This window comes from Sylvia atricapilla, chromosome 5, assembly GCF_009819655.1.
Source record: "Sylvia atricapilla isolate bSylAtr1 chromosome 5, bSylAtr1.pri, whole genome shotgun sequence".
NCBI lineage: Eukaryota > Metazoa > Chordata > Aves > Passeriformes > Sylviidae > Sylvia > Sylvia atricapilla.
This window is the reverse complement of record NC_089144.1, coordinates 69,643,722-69,662,912: the sequence shown is the minus strand read 5'-3', so window position 1 is coordinate 69,662,912 and position 19,191 is coordinate 69,643,722. Positions and strand designations below refer to the sequence as shown.

Genomic DNA, 19,191 nt, shown 5'->3' with positions numbered 1-19,191 from the left:
GCTAATTTAAACATGGATGGTGTTAATGAACACTTAATGTGCAAAGTTAAAAAAAAGTGAAAACCAAAATATAATGGGTTTGATCAACTTGTTCTTTTGAAGTCACCTTCAGCCATATGAAGACCTGAGCTTAAAAAAACGTGGTGTCAGGAGAAAAGGAGCAGTCAGGAAGGACTTTACTGACTCTAGGTGACAGTCTTGGGCTTTTGTCCTTGCCTGGCCTGTGATGTCAAACACCTGAGAAAATGGCCTCTTAGAGCCTATTCAAATTGAGAGGTATGACCTAAATGCAGAATTATCAGTGATGAAGTACTCTGTGATTCAGTCTCTGACTGCAAAAACAGTCATTCTCCAAACTGCTCACATGTCCTGAACCAGGATCTGTGTGATGTCCCCAACAGCATTCAGCCGCCTTTCCATTAGCCCCTCTTTAAATGGGGACATGGCAGTGAGGAGCACATCCTCTCCTGAGTCACTTTTCCTCTAGGCAAAGAGCTTGTGTTGGCTGCAATATTTCAGCTGCTAAGGTGAAAAAGAACAAAACACTCTGACAGATCTTGCCTGAATCACAGGCGGCGAGGAAAACATTCATCGTCCTGCCTGCCTGCCTTGACTTTGGGAAAACTATCCCTGCTAGTACTGATGTTATAGCCATAATACAGCATTTTCCAGAATTCCCTCTTTCTGGGTAAAACCCCTGAGAAAGAGGTGGGAAGGGAATGTGAGTGCAAATGGAGAAAAAGGGTTAGCAAGGGCAACAGGGGCTGTGAGAGGTCCCTGCCAGCCCAGCTGAGGAGCATGTAGCAGAGGGATTCCAGTGCTCTGCAGGCACCTTGCTGATCATGGTGGATTTAGAAAGAGCAGCAAATGCTGGACGACCATTGCCTATAGCCCTCATCGCAGTTCCCACTCTTTCGAGAGGGTAGCTGAAATGCACAGCCTCCTCACCCAAAAGCCAGGTGAGAAAGCAGAAGAGGCCAGAGGAGGTCCTCCAGGTAAGAGAGGAGCCTTCCACACGAAAACAGCTGCAGGGCCGTGAGCTTCCATTTTGAATCACAGAGAGGGATTTTGTCGTTTTAGCACCTGCAAGAGAGTGTAAAGGGTGCTGCAAATTAATTAGGGGTTTGCAGTAATATTCAGGACAGAGAATTCCTCTAAGTGACGTATATATTTCTGGTTTCCTTACAGGTTTGCGTGGCATGATTGGCCCATTTACCTCGCAGTACCTTACATTGGCTCAAAAACTGTACGTTATACTGGCCCACACTCACGCCACCTAAACGGAATAAAACACAGAAAAAGAAAAAAACCCCAATATTTAAGCGCCTTTATTGCTAGTTTTTTGCCTGGTACGTGCTTCAAGGCTGCCCGTTTCCCCAGCCCGCCGGCGAGACGGGGTGACGGTGCATCTACAGCGGGAGAAGAAGAGGCTGCCGCCATTGTTTTAAGTGCTAAAAAGGCCCCGTTCGGGCGGGAAGCGGCAATTCCGCCGGATGGCCGGGGCTCGGCGGGGCGGGCTTGCATTCGCTCGCCTTCCCGCTGCGCGGCCGCCCCACAGCCCGGGGGCTCCGGGCCCCTCACGCCCCGCCCGAGGCGCGGCCCCTTTAAGAGCCCTTTAAGCGCGGGGGGGGGGCGGGTCACGCGCGGCCGCGACGGGAGGGGGCGCGCGGGCGTGCGCGAGCCGCCGGCGGCACGAGGAGGGCGGGGCAGGGGGCAGGGGGCGGGGCGGCGCGGGCGGGCGGGCGGGATTATTATGGGCTGTGGGCGCCGCCGCCGCTGAGGGGGAGCAGCAAGATGGAGCTGTCTGCAGTGGGGGAGCGCGTCTTCGCCGCCGAGTCCATCATCAAGCGCCGCATCCGGAAGGTGAGGAGCCGCCCCCGCTGGGGCTGCGGGACACCCCCACCCCCCGACCTCGGTCCTCGTTGCCGGGCCCCGGCCGCGCCGCTGGCCCGCCCGCCGGCCACCCCCCCCCTCACACCTCCCCCCTCCCGTCTTCTCCCCCGTGTGTTGCAGGGGCGCATCGAGTATCTGGTGAAATGGAAAGGCTGGGCCATCAAGTGAGTGTATCCCGCCCGGGCTGCGGCGATGGGGTGCATGGGATGGGGCAAAATGGGATGGAGAGGGCGGGATCTGTGTGTGTGCAGCTGCGAGGGGATTTGGGCGCTAACCGCTTCGCTTGTCCCCTCCGCTGCTCCCTCCCCGGCAGGTACAGCACCTGGGAACCTGAGGAGAACATCCTGGACTCCCGCCTCATCGCCGCCTTCGAGCAGAAGTGAGTGTTCATCCCCCACCCAGGGCTGGGGGGGCTGCAGCAGCAGGTTTGGCTTTGGATGGGCGAGCGGGAAACGGCGTCCAGGCGCTCCTTTTCTTTTTTTCTTTTCTTTTATTATTTTTTCTTCTTCTTTTTTTTTTTTTTTCCTTTAATTTTTATGCTTGGTTTTCCCTTTGGGAAAAGTTTTAACTTCTTGACAAATTTGATTCCCTAAAGGGAACGAGAGCGTGAGCTGTATGGGCCCAAGAAGAGAGGACCTAAACCCAAAACTTTTCTGCTGAAGGTAACTCTTATTTAAATAACTTAGGCCTAGCAAAAAAATCTCTTAAACCTTGCTGGCATGTGCCCTTGGAAGGAGTGGACTTTCCAGTGACTTGTGCCTGATGCCTGGCTCTGGGAGCGTGGGGAAAACCCGACAGGAAAGGGGGGGTGGGCAGAGGCGCAGAAGCGTGTGAGGGGAGAATGCGTGTGCGTGCGATGAGTGCCTCAGCAGGACGGTCAGCACACGCAGATGTGCATGGTGAGCCTGCAGTCTCTTTTTCCAGTATCCTCTCCTTTTCGTGGACTTCTGTTGCCGCAGTCAGTCCTGTTTTCTCTTCCTTCAGCAGGCTGTTTCATCTGACCCATGCCCTGCAACTTAGCAGCATGCTGAGTGGCCAGGCAGCAAAGGCGGGAATCCCGCTGCCACTTGTGCTCCTCTGATTGCATTTAAGGATGTGGGTGCTACACGGGAGTTTCGTGAAGGGTTCATGCTTTGATCTGTGACCTGCAGGCTTGTTTTGCTTCTGCGGAGGGTGGGGGATGCCTGGGAGGAGGAGGAGTGTTTCACCTCTGTGTAGGATGGCAGCTGAAGTTTCCAGTTCCCCTCTGATAGACTCAGCATCTCTGCAAGGTGTCATAGCATCTGCTTGCTTGCAGAGAAGAGCAAAGAAGGTACTCCCTAGTGCAGGCCTTCTTGCCCTGTATTTTTACCTTTTTTTTTTTTTAATTAAGAACTCTGGTAGCTGCGTGACTGTTATGTGAGCTCTGTGAATTTATTAGTTTACAGATGAAATGCCTTGCTCTACTCTCCTCTTCCCTCCTCTTCCTCTCCAGCTGTCACAATCTCAGGCTCCAAATGAGCATAGAAAGAACACACCTTTGTACAGTTTAGATAGATGAACAAGTCCACAGTTCCCATGGTTTTATTCTGATAGGAAGCCCTGGAACAGCCAGTGTGGACTCTGTAGTAAGGCATCACTATCACCAAGTCATCCTGTGGCTTTGGGCAAGTCACTCAGGCTTTGTGTGTGTTTCCCCATCTATGAAACAGGTTAATACTTCCCTTTGCCTGGCAGCAGCGGGAGCTTTACTGAAGTCAGCACAGCACTTTTAACTGCCTGAGCACTGGAAAGCTCAGCGAGGGGTAGGGTGTCACTTCTCTGCTTTGAGAAGGCATAATGAAGCACACGGAAGGAATGTAGGAACAGGCGTATTCTGATGCTCTGTGTGAAACCCAGGGGACTGTGGTAATCCTTGGGAGGTCCTGCTGATGGGACTGTCCTCTCTGGTTGCCTGATTTTCTGCTAAAAAAATGTTCTGTATCTGTAGCCTGAGAATTGCAAACATATCTTATATGTGCTACCTCTTACGCTGTATTCAGGGAACACAGACTAGTTGGCTTTCCTCTTTCTGGCAGTTGTGCATTAAATGTAACCCTTGTGTTTAGATTTCCAGCAATGCAAAGGAACACTTGAAGGGAAAACCACAAGCTTGAAATAATTCTCTGTGTGCATTAAAAAATACTGGTATTTGTAACACCTAACACTGTTCGGAGCTGTAGAGAGGTGACTATGCTATGTGTAATCAGTTTCTTTTATCTTTGATCCTGAACGTGATAGGCCCATATCTACTGCCATATCACTCATTAAAAAAAAAAAAAAATTACTCATTTTCACTCATTTAAAAAAACAAAGCCAACTCCCAAACTCAAAACCCACTCATTGCTTCTCTTTTCCCCTTACCCTTTAAACCCCCCTTAAACTTAATGTGAATTATTCAGCAGTGTCCTTTGAATCATGTCCATGACATGTTTCTGTGGCATCGCCTCCTTCTGCCAGCTCCTCAAATGGTGATGGAAACCTGTAGGTTTGCAGAGCTGGCTTGGTACTTTGTAGAAGATGAATCGTGATAGGGAGCAAGATCAGCTCTCCTGAAAGCTGGTGCCATGTTGTGGGAGATGCTGGCAGGGCAGAGCGCTGCCACTTGGTTTGCACCTCTGGGAAACAGAGCTGGTGGAACTGTTAATGCTCTGACTTTGGATCCTACCCCAAAAATAACACCCCAGACCAGGCAGCGAGAAGTAACTCTGCCTGAGCCAGCCCCATGTGAACTTGTGTGAGCTCTGTTCAGGCAAAGCAGAATAAACATAACTGTGGCTAGAGTTATGACTCTAGAGATGTTGAGATGGTTTGCTACTCAGTTCTTCTGACCCCTGAAGATGCACATTTGACCTCTTTCAGCCCCACAGCACTGGTGCTGCTGTCGGAGGGGTGGGATTGGGTTCTACCTTGTGCACTGCTAACAGTATTTTCAGTTCTTTCAGCTGCAGAATCTCTTGCCAGTGAGTATTTTGGTAGCAGGGGAAAAAATTTCATTCTTGTATCCCAGAGGGAGTATTTAGAGTTGGCAGTTAGAACAATATTCTTTTTGATCTGTTAACTGAACAGATTAGGCCTGGATGCAATGATGTCTAAGCAAAAATCTGGCCTAGGACTGGTTTGATAGACTAGTCTGCCCTCGACTTGGTGGCTTGCTAGGATTTTTCACATGTATCAGTGCTTAAACCTAGGCTTCTGAGTCTCCAGAATGGCATCAAAATAAGTGCCCTGATATGCCACTCAGTCCCTTGGCTTGTGTGGGTGTTTTAGCTTGCAGCTGGGACTAGGTTTATCCTGGGATTAGTTTTCAAAAGTTGCAGATAAGCACTCAGGGGGATTTGCAGAAAGCATTCCAGCAGGTTAGGGGCCCACGCCTTTGGAAAACCTTTGAAAAGCTGCATCTTTGACCACCTGCTGCCTTTGTAAGCCAGGCTTCTGTTTCTGAGAGCTGTCTAACATTTGCCCTTTCGATCAGACTGCAGAGGCACATCACAGTCCAGGCTTTGTAATATCACGCTCAAGATGGCCGGTGTTGAAAGGAACCCCTGCAAACTTCAACTGCAAAGTTTTGGGCAGGAAATGGGTCTTGATCCTTTGCATGCTAGGGGCAAACTTTCCCACAGCTGAGCTCAGGCTTGGTGGGAGGCTGTGATTCTTGGGAGGCTGCTGGTGTGCTGCAGCCCTGTGCTGAGGGGATGGGAAATGAAGTTCTTGGTCTGAAGCGGGCAGCGCTGTACGTAAGGCTCTTAACTTATTTCTTAAGTATCTGGCAGAAGTCATCCTTGAGGACAGGCCCAGCAGCATGGGCACTGGTGTGAGGTTAGAAAGAGACAGAGCACGTGCTGTAGTGATCTTCCTCTTTTTCTCCTGCTCGGTTTGCTCTTTTTATTTCGCGTTTTTCTCTAGGCACTCCGCTGTGTGAAATGCAAACCTCACCAACTCATCTAGTAAAGTCTAGCAAGTGCTATTCAGACACAGAGCCGAATCTGCAAGCTCAGTGGGTGGCTGGCAAAGACCCCTAGTCGGGGTGGCCATAAATACTAAGGTGACAGGAGTGAAGGTTAATGGGAAGGAAGAAGTAAGGGAGAGCAAGAGTAAAGGGATTCTTAGTAGGAGAGTGGGGGAAAAAGGGGCTGAGCAGCATGGTGCTCTGTCCTTTTGCCCTTTCTTGAACTCCAAAGCTGGAATTTGGTTTCTTTTGATCTCCTCCCTGTTCGTAAATTATCCTGAGTAATTTGAAAACAGACTGTTCCCCTTTTGTAGCATTTTGTTCCCAATCCAGAGGGAAACTTTAGTTTATGGCAGTGTTGCTTGGGAGAACTGTGTTATGAACTGGCTTGCTTTTGCCTTGTCACTTGGAAGACTGCAGAAGAAAGAGGATGATAAAAATGCAGCAGCCAAAAAGGGGAAAGAAGAGCTCTTGCAAAGACTGGGGGAATGCAGGTGGAGAATAAAACACAAAGCAGAGCCACTAATTCATGAGAGAGCTACTATGGTGCAGCAGCACTACTGGAACTGGCAAGGTTTTGAAATAATTAACTAGAAATCCATTGCCTTACAAGGTCTTTGGTTTGTTTTTTTTTTTTCTTCCAAATTGGAGAGATTTTGATACAAATCAGGTAAGAGAGGCCTTTCTAAGCACGTCTGTGTACGTGCTTGTGTGCCTCAGTGCGTTAAGGGAATGAATGAAAAAATATGCTTGCTGGGCCTCGAGGGACACTTATTCAGAAATAGTAGGGAATGGGGGAGATACACCAGTTCCCAGGGGCAGTGAGGGAGAGCAGTACAAGATAAATAAAGGTGATATATATCCCAGACAGAAAGAGGGGGAAGGGAAACAATCCCAGCAGTTGGCTTGCTCTCATGACAGAGCGCTGCAACAAGCCTCTGGAAGCTGCATCATGATGTAGGCTGAGCTGTAAGCAGAGAGTGAATTACTTTGTGTACATGCTGAGTACCTCTTCAGCAGTGAGCACATCTTGCGGGTGAAAGAAGCAGAACGTAGGGAGGTAGTTCCCATGTGGAAAACTTGTGAGCCAAGTAGCAAACTGTGGTGACACAGCTGAAAGGATTCAGCAGGTTTGTTTTTCAAAGACCTTATCCTCATTCGGCTTGTGAATGTGATCGAGGAATGGATCCAGAGCAGAGAGAGTGCATTTCCAACAGAAGAAACTGAATGTTGACTCTTCTCCAAACCAAAGGTAGCAAGTTACTTTTTCCAAAGTTGGAAACAAGGGAAGGAAGAGCCTCTGTGCTGTCCTCTGCAGTGAAGGGACGAGTTCGTGTAGGTGATGCCTGAATAAACCTGATCCTGTGGCAGGAATACTAAGCTTCCCAAGTGAGAAAGCTCTGGGGGCTGGTCTTAGATGAAGCATCTGATACGATTTTTCTTGAAACCTTACCTGGAAAAACAAGGTAATGTGAGTATTTGCATAACACCTTTTGGAACTTGAATTGAAGCTGATAACTGTAGATAGCAGTGTAGGAGCAGGGGAGGACAGTTGGGCCCTAATTTACCCTCTCTTAATAATCTGACCAAAGTATCAATGCTGTGTGTAGACTACCTGGAGACTACTGAAGCTGGAATTTAATAAAGGTGGATAGCTGAAACATGATTCAGAAACAGTTTCAGCCTTGAGAAAGTGCCCCAGAAGTAACTGGAAACGCAGACACATAGCATATCAATGAGACCTACTGGTTCTGGCACACTGGAAAAGTCCAGGCTGTGTACCAGGGCCCTGCACTAGCTGCTGTGCAAGCACAAAACCAAGACAGGCTTCTCTTGTGAAAACAGGACAGGAGCTGATTAATGTGTACAGGCAGAGAAAGTATAATCAGCGGGGCTGTGGAAGTGGCCAGGTAGTGACCATCCCACCATTATCAGTTTGTTTAATGTGGCTTATGGGAAGCTTTGCTCAGGATTTTTTGGGGTGTATAAGGGTGTCTGTGACTGCTTCCCCCACACTTCTGGGAAGCTGCCTTCTTTCTCTTCTTGGTGATGGAGGCGGTGCTGGTGGAAGGTGACAATTCAATTTGACTTGGAGCAGAATGGCACAGAGGGGTCAGAACTCCTCACTCCAAGGCGTGATTACAGGGTAGGCATTAATTAATTAATTAATCTGAAAGATGTGCAGTGCTGGCAACAGGAGAACTCTTGAAGGATACCTGTGTCCATCCGCTGAAGCTGTAGAAGGATTTTCAGTGATGCATCTGTCTGTAAACTCTGCCTGGCTTCCCCGTCCTGTATTCTGGAATGGGACGTTGTGTTGCATTTTGCTCTTGGCTCAGCAATGGTAAACTGGTGAGAAACCCAAAGCACAAGAGCAGCAATGCTGGAAGGGCTGGCTGTGATCTGGAGCAGGATGAAAATTCATTAATTCAGGTTGTGCTGGTATGTAATGTCAGAAAGCAAACTTTAGCTTGTCCTTGTGTCTGACATCTGCTTCAGAGGGATCTTAAGAGATGGAGCAAGCACAGCCCAAATATGCCTGTGCCTGTGACCTCCTGACCAGGTCTGCAGTGTCTCCAAGTTGTGTATTGATGAGATGGGAGCAGTAGAGTTTATGCGTGGTGCAGGAAGTTCATCTGGTGCTGTTGCTGTGCTCAGGCCTGTACGATGCCTGTGACAGTACTGTGTCTTATTTTCTCAACAGTTTGGGGCATGGAGTAACACACAACGCTGAGCAAAGAGTAACTAGATGGACACTGGGATGCTTTCTGCTACAGCAGGATATGTTGGGGTTTATGTGTGCTGGGAACACTGCCCTTTTAGCTTGGTAGAAACAGCACTGTTAATGTGCAGAGTGTCTGTGCCTGCCTTGGGGTTGTGCTAACTTGTCTCTGTTTCTCTGTCAATCAGCTAACACAAAATCTAGGTCCCCAGTCAGGATGGGCCTTCAGCCACATCATCCTTAACCTCAAAGTCATAGACAAAGGTGGGAAGACTGTTTTCTTGTACAGTCAGAGAAGGAGGCCTCATTTTTGCAGTCCTTTTAAAGCCAGAATATGAGTAGTACTGAAGGCTGTGATCATCCAGTGTTAGTCAGAGAGAAACAAAATGTCTTCATATCTCTGTTCTCTGCTCATTCAGGATCTTCTGTGGTTCCCATGGGTTTCTCTGTGGGAGAAGAGGGATTCTGGCAAACAGCAAAGCTCTGGAGCTGTAGGGCCAAAACTTTGAGCTTTTTGTGCAGGGGCTGGCTGGGCCCCTCGCTTAGATCTATTAGATCCCTGCCTTTACACGCACATTTTTCCCCCCAGGCATTTCTCTTGTAGGAGGCACAGCCTGCAGGGTGACAAAGGAGATGGAGTTGAGTGCTAAGCTCTTAACTGGCAAGAAGCCATCCCGATCTTGGCGCGTGCGAGGGGAAAGGGGATGGAAAAGTTGGGGAGGAAAAGCAGCTGCCGCCTTCTAGCGCTGCAGTTCTTGCTGTGCCCGCGAGGTGGGGGAAGCTGCTTGCGGGATGGGCAGTCACAGGGTGGGCACTCGCCGGTCCCCTCCAGGCCTTCTACTGTTACCACTGCTGAGAGGGAATGTGGAAGGGGGTTGGTTTGGACAAGTACTAGGCTGCAGGTGGAAGGATGAGCTATACAAGCAACAGTGCTCTGATGAGATGCAATGTAAGAATAGAATCTGAGTTTCCTTGCCCACAGGTCATACAGCACCAGCTTACCAATGAAACTGTTGTTCCTTCCACCAGCAAATGTTCCTGTCTCTGGTGCATGAACCAGAGCAGTTTTTGGCACCAGAAGAGCTTAAAAATATTGTTCTCCTGGCCTGGCTCTTGGGGAGGGCTAACCCTGACACGTGCCTGGGAAGTAGCAGTTTCTCCCTGGGGAGAGCCTGTGTCAACAGGGGGACATTAGCTGCCCAAAATGATACAGTGTCCTGTGCCTGGGACAGGACAGGACAGCTACAGCTGTGCTGTTGCTATCAATAGTTTGTAGGTGTGTACCTGCGCTCGTCACTGATGTTGGGTATAAATGCATTGTTGTACTGTTGCTGAGTGCGTGGTCTGAAGGAAGCAGTGCCCAACTGGAGATCCAGCTGCACCTTGGCTGCCTCTCTGACCCTGTTTTTTTTTCTTTCTCCCCACCACCGCAGGCTCGGGCCCAAGCGGAGGCCCTCCACATTGGGGATGTACACTTTTCTGTCAAGCCTGGTTCCAGTACCTCCTCTCCCAAACTCCACTCCAGTGCTGCGGTGCACCGGCTCAAGAAAGACATCCGGCGATGCCACCGCATGTCCCGGCGCCCCCTGCCCCGTCCAGACCCCCAGAATGGCGGGAGCATGGGTGGCGGGGCTGGCATTCGTCCTCCCGTCTCGCCCTTCTCAGAGACCGTCCGCATCATCAACCGTAAGGTGAAACCCCGTGAACCCAAACGCAGCCGCATCATCCTCAACCTCAAAGTCATTGACAAAGGTGGGAAGCCAGCCAATGGGGCCGGAGGCCTGGCTCGGCCCAAGATCCCATCCCGAAACCGTGTCATTGGCAAGAGCAAAAAGTTCAGCGAGAGCGTCCTCCGCACTCAGATCCGCCACATGAAGTTTGGCACCTTTTCGCTCTACAATAAGCCGTCTGCTGCACCTACCCCCTCTCTGGAGGGCAAGGGGGAGGCCGAAGGCTCCCAGGCAGCCTCCTGTGGGCTCATCATGGGCTCCACCCCCTATGATGCCCCCAGCTCCAGCTCCTCTGGCTGCCCATCACCCGCTCCCCACTCCTCCTCCGACCCAGATGATTCCCCTCCAAAGCTGCTCCCTGAGACCCTCAGCCCAGCCATTCCTGACTGGCGTGAGTCAGAGGTCCTCGACCTCTCGATCCCACCTGAGTCAGCTGCCACCAGCAAGCGTTCTCCCTCGGGAGGGTGCAGTGGGGGGCAGACGCCCTCCTTGTCCCTCTCCTCTTCTGACCCAGAGCAGGAGGCCGGCGACTGGCGTCCTGAGATGTCCCCTTGCTCTAATGTGGTAGTCACAGATGTCACCAGCAACCTCCTCACCGTAACCATCAAAGAGTTCTGCAATGCAGAGGATTTTGAGAAGGTGGCGGCGGGTGGTGGTGGAGGAGGCAGCAAGTGAGCAGCCAGGTCCCCCTGCTGCAGGGGTGTGGGGGCAGCTCTTCCTGAGAGAAGTCGTGGTGCGAATGGCTGTCCTTAGTTCTCTCCTTCCTCCCCTTGGCTGTCCCACTGCCCTCACTGCCACCCTTCCTCTTCCTTTCCTCCTGCCCACTTCCTCTTGCCTGGAGGCTGGAGTGTATCAGTGGGGGTGTGGGAGCACCCACTGTTCCTGGGTGTTCATACTGCTAGGAGGAGGCAGGGAGGGTTGTGGTGGGGCTGGGGAGGGATTGTTTGTCCTTGAATGTGGTGTTGTCCAACGGGCAGTGGAGCCTCTGGGGCTGAGGGGTGAGTGAGCGTGTGTCTGTGTGCCTGTGCAGGTGGTGAGGAAGGTGCTGGTCTTCCTCATTCCCCTACCGTCTTTGACAAAAGCTAAAGAGGAGCTCCAAACCTTTGAGGGGAAGATGTAAGAGGATTGGAGCCCTTGCCCATGTCCTCCAGACCTTCTCCCACAATGTGCATGCAAGACTCTTCCATTCTTCCTTGCCATGACTATCATCCTGCCATCCTTCCCCTCTTGGCCTGCGACCTGGATCTGCTCTCTCCTCTAATCTCTTTGTGGCAGATGCTGATCCAGATGCCCTGAGTGAGGGGGAGAAGGACAGGTGAAACGTCATGCCTGGAAGGTGCTTGAGAAAAAGCTGGGGTGGTGGGGAGTGCCCCATGCCTCATATTGGCTTCCCCTTTCCTTTGACTATTGGTGCTACCTTGGCAGTTGTATGGGTGCTTTCAGGTGTCCTGATCCCTCCTCTTCTCCTGCATCTTCCAACCTGTTCAGCTCCTCAGGAGAAAGGGAAAAAAAGGAGAGTCTGCTTCCAGCCCATATCTTTCTCCTGGTGTTCATCACTTGCACTTGTTTGGGAGAGAGGGACATGAAATGCCTTTCCCTGGTCTTTCTGTGGTGGAAGCAGGAGTGGGCTGTGCATCCATCCTTCAGTGGGAAGATAATGCCAACTGAGCTGCCCCAGCCTCATGAAGCTGCTCTCCTGCCTTGTGCATACGCTTCCCCCAGCCCTCTTTGCTTCCTCTTGCTCCTTCCAAAGGAAGGGGGGGTGGATGCTAAGGCAAGTTGTTTGTTCTTCCTGCTTGCTTTTGCCCCTCCTGCTCTCTCCTCCCTCTGGTGGGTGGTCTGGAAGTGGTCTCTGTCTTTTCAGCATCTGAAACAGCCCTTACAACTGTCGACCAAAGGTGCTCATAAGAAATACCTGTCTCTCTCACATCCTATGCATGTGTGCTGGATCTCTTCCCCTCAAGCTCCTGTGGGCTGACCTAGAATTTCCTTCTCTTCACCCCTAGCAGGTAGGAGGGAGCAAGACCACAGCTTGCTGTTCGTTCTACAGCTCCCTTTTTCACTGACCAGCTTTGTTCACATCCAAAATAAGCTCTGTTTTTTGCCTGTCATTTCTGGCTTGCTCTGTTTCTGTGTGGGTCCTAAGCTTCACAGTGAGAGAAGCCGTTACTTTGCTCTCCTTTCTTCCTCTACTCACACAGGACTGAGCCTGTAGAGGCAAGGAAAAGAGGTGCTCATGAACTGGTGGGAGAGCCTCACTCTCTCAGCCCTGTCCCTGGATGGGGCAGAGGAATGTCACTTCTACATAACATGCTGCACAGGTGAAAAGGGTGGAAAAAATTCCTCATATCAGGGCTCATTTACTTAAAAACCTGCCCTGGGCAGGTGAACACAGGTGGAATTGGCCCCTCTGGTGCTTTCACACAAGGATGTTCAGCAGCTGCTGGCTCCGAGGAGTGCTCTCCTGCAGTAGTGGTTTTGTGGTTGCAGTGAACTGACGATAGAAGGGAGGCAATTTGTGGGAGGGAGGTAATATTTGTCTGCCCAAGGGACATCGTCAGGGTGGTAGAGGGAGAGACTGGCTTCTGACCTTAATTAGGGCTTTTGTGCCCAGAGCTTGTCTATTCCCTGCCTCCAGTGCCTGGGTTGGTGTAATAAAATCTTTGCTGCCCTCCCCACAAACCCTGCCTTGCAGCGGGTGGCATTCCAAACTGTGGGAAACGTTATATTCACACCAGTTGCGGTTGGGTGTCTGCAGACAGTCTGAGGGGGATTCCAGGTGCTGTTAGCACCACCCTTGGTACACCTCTTCCTTTTTCTTTCCTTGGCTAAAGAGCTTACTGGACTCTTCAGGGATGTGCTTTCATTCACAGCTGAAGCTAGGGGCAGGGAGAAAGAGATTTCCCTGATCCATTCACCAGGCTAAGGCTTTCTATAACTTGTTGGACTTGTGTGTGTGTGTCTGTGATAATACCTGCTTGTATTTTTTGTCGGTGTTTTTTTTTCATTTGGGTTTTCTTTTGCGCATCTTTCCTGTGCCTGGCACACCCAGCGATCCCTTATGTTAGCATAGCCTATCCATTTGACTGCAGCTTCAAAGATGAGCAGTTTGTAGGTGTAGGGAAAAGCTCTTTCTTAGGAAAATAGTGAGGAGATTCTTCTCTTTTCCCTCCCCCTTCTAAATAAGAACTAATCTGTGGCTGTGAGATAAGAGGAGCTGCTTTATGGGGTGGATGCAAACTGGCCAGTCACTTTAGGTTGTTAAGTTACTGTTTGGTGTGTATGTGGTGATGTTTTGTTTTGTGGTATCAAGGTTCTGAAAAAAGTGTTGAAGCATTTAAGTGGGAGATAAAAGGGAACTTAAATAGCAAACTCTTGATGTGTTTCGGCCAAGATGTGTTGCTTGGCAGAATTCTTTTCCCCAGTGTCTCTTGTATGGTGTTCTTTGGGGGCAAAGTGCAGGAATTGTTTTATTGAAGGGGTTTTGCCTTTCTCCAGAGTGACAAGCAAGGGAACTGTCTGTGAAGAGCAAAACAGTGGGTCATTGTAGGGATGCTCCTCAAGGACCTTCTTCCTGCAGTGAGGAGATGAGGGGACTTGTTGCAGCAGAGAAACTCGTGCAGTAGATCCTCTTTGTAGAGGAAGAAAGGAGTATGATCCGGCTTGCAGACACAGCTCACCTGCTTGTGTGACAAATCCCTCCCTGGGTGGGTCACCATGTGGGAACCAAACCCTGAACCTCTGGATCCAAAATGAGGATCCCATGCTGTTTTGAGTTAGAGGTTTGCTAACTTGAATGCAGCAGTTGCCTCAAGTTCCCTCAGGTGGGGAAGACACTTGAGGCTGACTAACCTACCTTCATATTCATGTGGGCTGTGCTCCTCCTTCTGAATTTTTGCCCTTACTCTTCAATGGAGATAGGAAAGAAGATTCATCCATGCCTTTTAAAATGGGCCTGGAATTGAGGGAGGAGTTTATTTGAAAGTATCCCCTTCCTTTCCCCATAACCCTTAGGAAAAAAAAATCAACGAAAACAGGGAAATATTCTCTGTGTCTGTGCCATGTTTGTTCTCATTGTTGTGTTTTTAGAGGAGATTTTATGATGGAGTGGAAAAAGTGAAATGATTAGTTTTGCATAAAAAAAGAAAAGTTTTTAAAAAAAATTTCTACAGGGAGAGAGTGAGAGAGAGTTTAAAAATGAATAATAAATGCAGTGATTGCACAAACTGTAGTGGTATTAGATGGTTCCTTAGAGATAAGAGTATTTTGTAGTATCGAAGCATGTGTGTCTGGGATGGTGTTTGGCTTGCTTGAACTGGAGGAAAAGGCATTTTAGGACTAAGCAGCGATCTCTGAGCTGAGAAGGCAAGTTGCATGTTGGAGGAACCCTGTCTACAAACCTTTCCCGTCCTTGCCTCCCAAGTGTTGGAGTGAGTTCCCTTCCCTCCCATACCTCTCCTGTGAGCTAAGGTGGAGTCTCCAAGGGATTTTCTGGCTGAGCAGCCCTCAGAGATGGCTGGTCACATTCTGACAGAATGTGCATCGGGCCATCAACATGGAAACAGTTGACTTACTTTGCATGCACAGCAAGCTGCTAACATTTGGGGTTGGCATGTACCTTTCCTGCCAAGTTGCTGTCTCTTCTCTTTTCCATCCCCTATATCGAAGCAGAATTAATCATGGTGAGCTTATTTCCTGGGAAGCAAATATGCCTCCCCTCTGTAAGGCTTCTTAACTTCTTCCAATACCAGGTGGGGGGTGGCATTTTTCTGTATAGCATTCACCACATCAGGACAGAAAACTGAATCTCATTGGTGAGTATTCCAGCACCCCTTGTCCAACAGTGGCTGGATCTTTAGAGGCAGATGAGAGAGCTGCCTTGTGTGCTCTGATTGTGTTGCTGAGGGATGGGCACCCTCTTCTTGAGGCCAGCAAATGCTGAAAGTTTTTATAGCGGAGAGAGGAGAGGAACACCCTGACAGAACTGTACTCAAGTAGGGCAGCTTTCTTCAGCTTCCTTCGGGGTGATGGGGAAGAGTCGCCTGAATGTTTTTTCAGAGCAAGGAGGCAGCTCTGTGTGCTGGCTTCCCTGTCCAAGATGTCTCTGGTGGTCATCTGGCACGTGGGAGTGACTGCAGGGAGGAGGGAAACCACCACATGTTGTGTCTGAACAGAAGATGGCAGGCAGGGATGCTTGAACAGCTTTTCTTGTCTGGACTTCTCTGGTGCCCTTTGCAGTGGCAGATGACTGATGTCTTGATGCTTCCCATAGTCTTGGCTGCACTTGAGAACTTCTCTCTCTGCCCATCAAACTCTGTCGGTGCTTCCCATGGCTTTCAACAGAAACCTCCTGTCTTGTGTTCTCTTCTCAATGAGTAGCATGGGACTGGAGGGGCATGAAGCTAATGAGATACAAGCTCCTTTGGGGATGAAAAACAAAAATAGTGTGGTGAGCCACTGCTTAAAGTCTGTTTTCAAAAGAGAAAGGGAGCATTTCTCTGTCTCCTCTTACTGAAGTTCCCAGGGAGATTTTGTAAAATAAACAAAATTTTAAATAATAATAATAAATAAAAAAAAATTACAACCACAATCATGCTTTTTACCAGGTAGGAGCTGTCTCTGACCTGAGTCTTCCTAGGGATATCACTCCCTTCTCCAGTCCCTCTTTGTAGAGGAGGCTTTGGCAGCTCCCTGCGTTTGGAGATTATCACCTTCCTGGGCACTTCCTGGCAGAAAGAGGTTGCCATGCTTGAAGGATGGTGTCCCGAGTTCCCCACACTTCTGCCCACCCCAGGCCGTGGCATTAGTGGGGCTGCTGAGGAGCGGGTCCTTCTTCCCAGGGGGGTGTAACAAACCTGGAGTGCATGTTTGGCTAAATGCTTATTTTCCCTTTTGCTTCCTTCCCCACCTTCTGATGACTTTTCCCTCCTTGCCTGGCACATCCTTTTACTCCAATGTCGCTTGCTTTTGCTGCATTTTCTCAGTTGCCCAATAATCATGCAAGAGCTGGGATCTTACTTACTTCTTATATATAAATATATGAATTCCCCCCTTTCTCCCCGTCTCACCCACTGCCCTGTGTGCAGCCTCCCTGATCTTCACTCTGAAGATGATCTGCTGCAGAGGGTTAATTTGGGGTCGGGGATTTGGTGCCTACTGAGTTCTGTTCCTTCTTGGCTTGCCATAGTTGTTCTGCCAGCTGTGTCACTGCCCTGCGCCTCTGTCTCCCTCATGCAAAGGAGATGGAGGTGGAGGAGATCATCTTTCTGAGGATGCTGGCAGCCCAACTCTCGAGGCATTTGCACAAAGGTGGAGTGCTCAGTGTTGCTTCAGAAATCCCCTGCTCCCTGTCTGTGCTTCCTTCCCCAGGTAATTACAGGAAGTATCTTCATTTCGCCAATGCTCTGAGGTTGAGAAAATATTTTCTTCTTTATTTAACTTCTGGTTTTGAGATCCTTCCCCAGAGTGCAATGTGTATGGTTTCTTTTTGGGGTGTAGAGGGCAGGAGATGTTGAAGTCTGTCTCCATCCTCACCTTTGCCTTTCCGTCCACTGCTCCTCTCACGTTTTGCCATTGTCCTGTGTCAGACTGATGTGGTTGGAGGTATTTGTACCCTTTTCTGTGCAGGGTCAGTCTTGGCACCAGAAGCTCCTCCTGTATTCTGTGTCATGCATTCTGAGGTGCCCTGTGTCCTACCTGCCTCACCTGTAAGCATGCAGCAGGGCCCTGACTTCTTCTTTCTTCCCTTCTCTAAATTTCTCCTTCCAGGAGTGAAGGGAGATACAGTCCTGTGGTGGTTGGCTGCCTCTGGCAGCTCTTCTGTCCATTCCAGCTTCTCTGTAGTGGGAAACAAAACTACTCCAGGGCCATTGAAAAGCACAGTCCTTGAGGGTCCATCCACCCCAGGTGAGCTCTGTGCTTTGAGCCCACACCCCCGGGGCACTGGCAGATGGAGGAGCGGGATGCCCTCTGTGCCCCTGGGCTGAGTGGAGCTGGGAGGTGGGCAGCAAGCAGCATGCTGTGGCACAGGGAAGAAGTAAGGTAACAGAACTGCAGCAAGATGCAGTCAGAGTGGTGACAGCTTCTGCAACAGTTCAAAAAATGTGTCTGCTGGGAGGAAAGGGGCATGGTGGGACGTGCAGGCAAAGTGTTGATTCCCATTGCAGGGCCCTGGTTCTTTACTTCATTCCTTGTTCAGCTGAGCACTTAGAGCTCACATTAAACCCCCGGAACACCCCGGCCGGGTGGGTCAAAGCACTTGGTGGGGCTTCAGGGCCTCATAGGACTAGTGGGGCTTTTCCATGCTCCCAAGCAGCCCCCCAGCTGGCTCCTGCTCTCTAGGGATGCTGAGCGTTTCCCTCTGAGCAGAGCAGCAGGCACACGTGCTCTTGCACAGGTAGGTTGCTCTTCAGCTGCCCTAGAGGGAGCCTGCTGCTTCCAGCCCCCAGCTGCAAAGCGGGGGCAGAATCTTAGGTCAAGTTCTCAAACGGAACAAAAAAGTTAATTGTTCTGATGATTTTTTTTTAGAAAAGAATTGTCATGCCTGCACCTCCCCCAAGCAAAGCAATTCAGTGTGCTGTCCTCCTTCCTCTTCTCCCCTGTGCCATTAAGCCTTGTACACTCCCTAAGAATAGAGGAGACTCTCTGCTTTGGGATTTTTTTCCCCCCTGTTTGTTTTCTTTTTGCATATAAAGTTGTCTGCTGGTGGTGGAGGACAGGGGTTTGCTTCATCTGTTCCTTCCTTTCACCTTCCCCTGTATCAAGCTTAGGCTCAAATGCTGCAGTTTCCTGCAAACACTGAACTTGGAGCAGGTGAGTGACCCCACTGAGTTCTGTGGTACTTGGGTGCTTCAGATTCTGCACCTGTGCTTGAGCTTTGGCAGCATCAGAGCCCTTTCTTTCTCTTGGAGAAGGTCAGCCCTAACTCTAAGAGTGTTGATAGTTCTGGTGCAACCCCTTTGTCTCTTCATTTCCCCTCACTTGGCATACAGAGTGAAGGTGGTAATTTTTTTAATTTAAAATAAACCTAAATATGTATCTTGTCATTTTTTTATTTTTGAAAAAAATGCATTTAAGGATTGTGCACGGATGAATTGTATATCTATATATTATTTTTTTTTGTCTTGCAATTTTCATTTTAAATATAGTGTTTGTTCAGTTTTGTTTTGTTTTGTTTTAATCCAGTTCCCAGCTGGCTAAACTCTGTCTAGAGTGGATGGGTGGGAAGCAGAGCCACTGGAAGGGTGATTGAATCACCCCTTCCCTTGGTGCTTCCTACAAGAAATTGGTTTGCTCCAGGTTTGGGGGTGGGGGTTGTGCTAATTACTCTTGTATTCTTGTACATTTTGTTCTTTCTGCTGCTCTTGAATATTGTATCAATGCCAGAAATGGGGAGTTAAAAATGAAAACAAAAATTTAACCCAAATAAATTGTTACATTCCAAAACCTGTTGTTGTTTTCCCTGGATGGGCTGTGACTTGTGGAGCTTGGGAGGTGGGCTTCAGAAATTCCTGCCCTGAGCCAGCACAGATCAGCTCTGCAGTCAAACACAAGCACCTGCGCCCTTCTTGGTCACCGTGGATCAGCCCTGGTGTGGTCTTTAGACCTTTCTGGACACAGAGAAGCTCTGACAGAAGACAGTGGAGTATTCTGGAATGTTGAGGGAAGAGGGAGCATTTGGGAAGGCCAAGCTATAGCAAGTGCAACCTGAATACCCTCTTCCCAAGTGCTTTGGAGAATCTCCCATGGGTCTCCCACATCCTTTTAAGAATGAAATTAGATCACAGTACAGCCTAGCACTTGATGGTTGAAAAATGCTTTAGGCTTTTCCCAACTCCAAAACATGTACTTAAGTGCACTTTCTGACCAGCTGATCTAAG

At 49.5% G+C, this 19,191-nt stretch overlaps 1 protein-coding gene across 2 annotated transcripts; it reads left to right on the top strand.

Annotated features, from left to right (window-relative positions):
- The first annotated feature begins 1,751 nt into the window (after positions 1 to 1,751).
- Positions 1,752 to 18,757, top strand: CBX6 (chromobox 6). Of its 2 annotated transcripts, none has more exons than XM_066320030.1 (5): positions 1,752 to 1,863; positions 2,014 to 2,057; positions 2,207 to 2,272; positions 2,489 to 2,555; positions 10,070 to 18,757. In XM_066320030.1, exons 1-5 carry the CDS (start codon positions 1,795 to 1,797, stop codon positions 10,985 to 10,987), a joined length of 1,164 nt encoding a protein of 387 aa, XP_066176127.1. In that variant the 5' UTR covers positions 1,752 to 1,794; the 3' UTR covers positions 10,988 to 18,757. The 2 variants fall into 2 exon arrangements, with proteins under 2 accessions (XP_066176127.1, XP_066176126.1); XM_066320029.1 differs by having other exon boundaries at positions 10,016 to 18,757.
- The last annotated feature ends 434 nt before the right edge of the window (positions 18,758 to 19,191 follow it).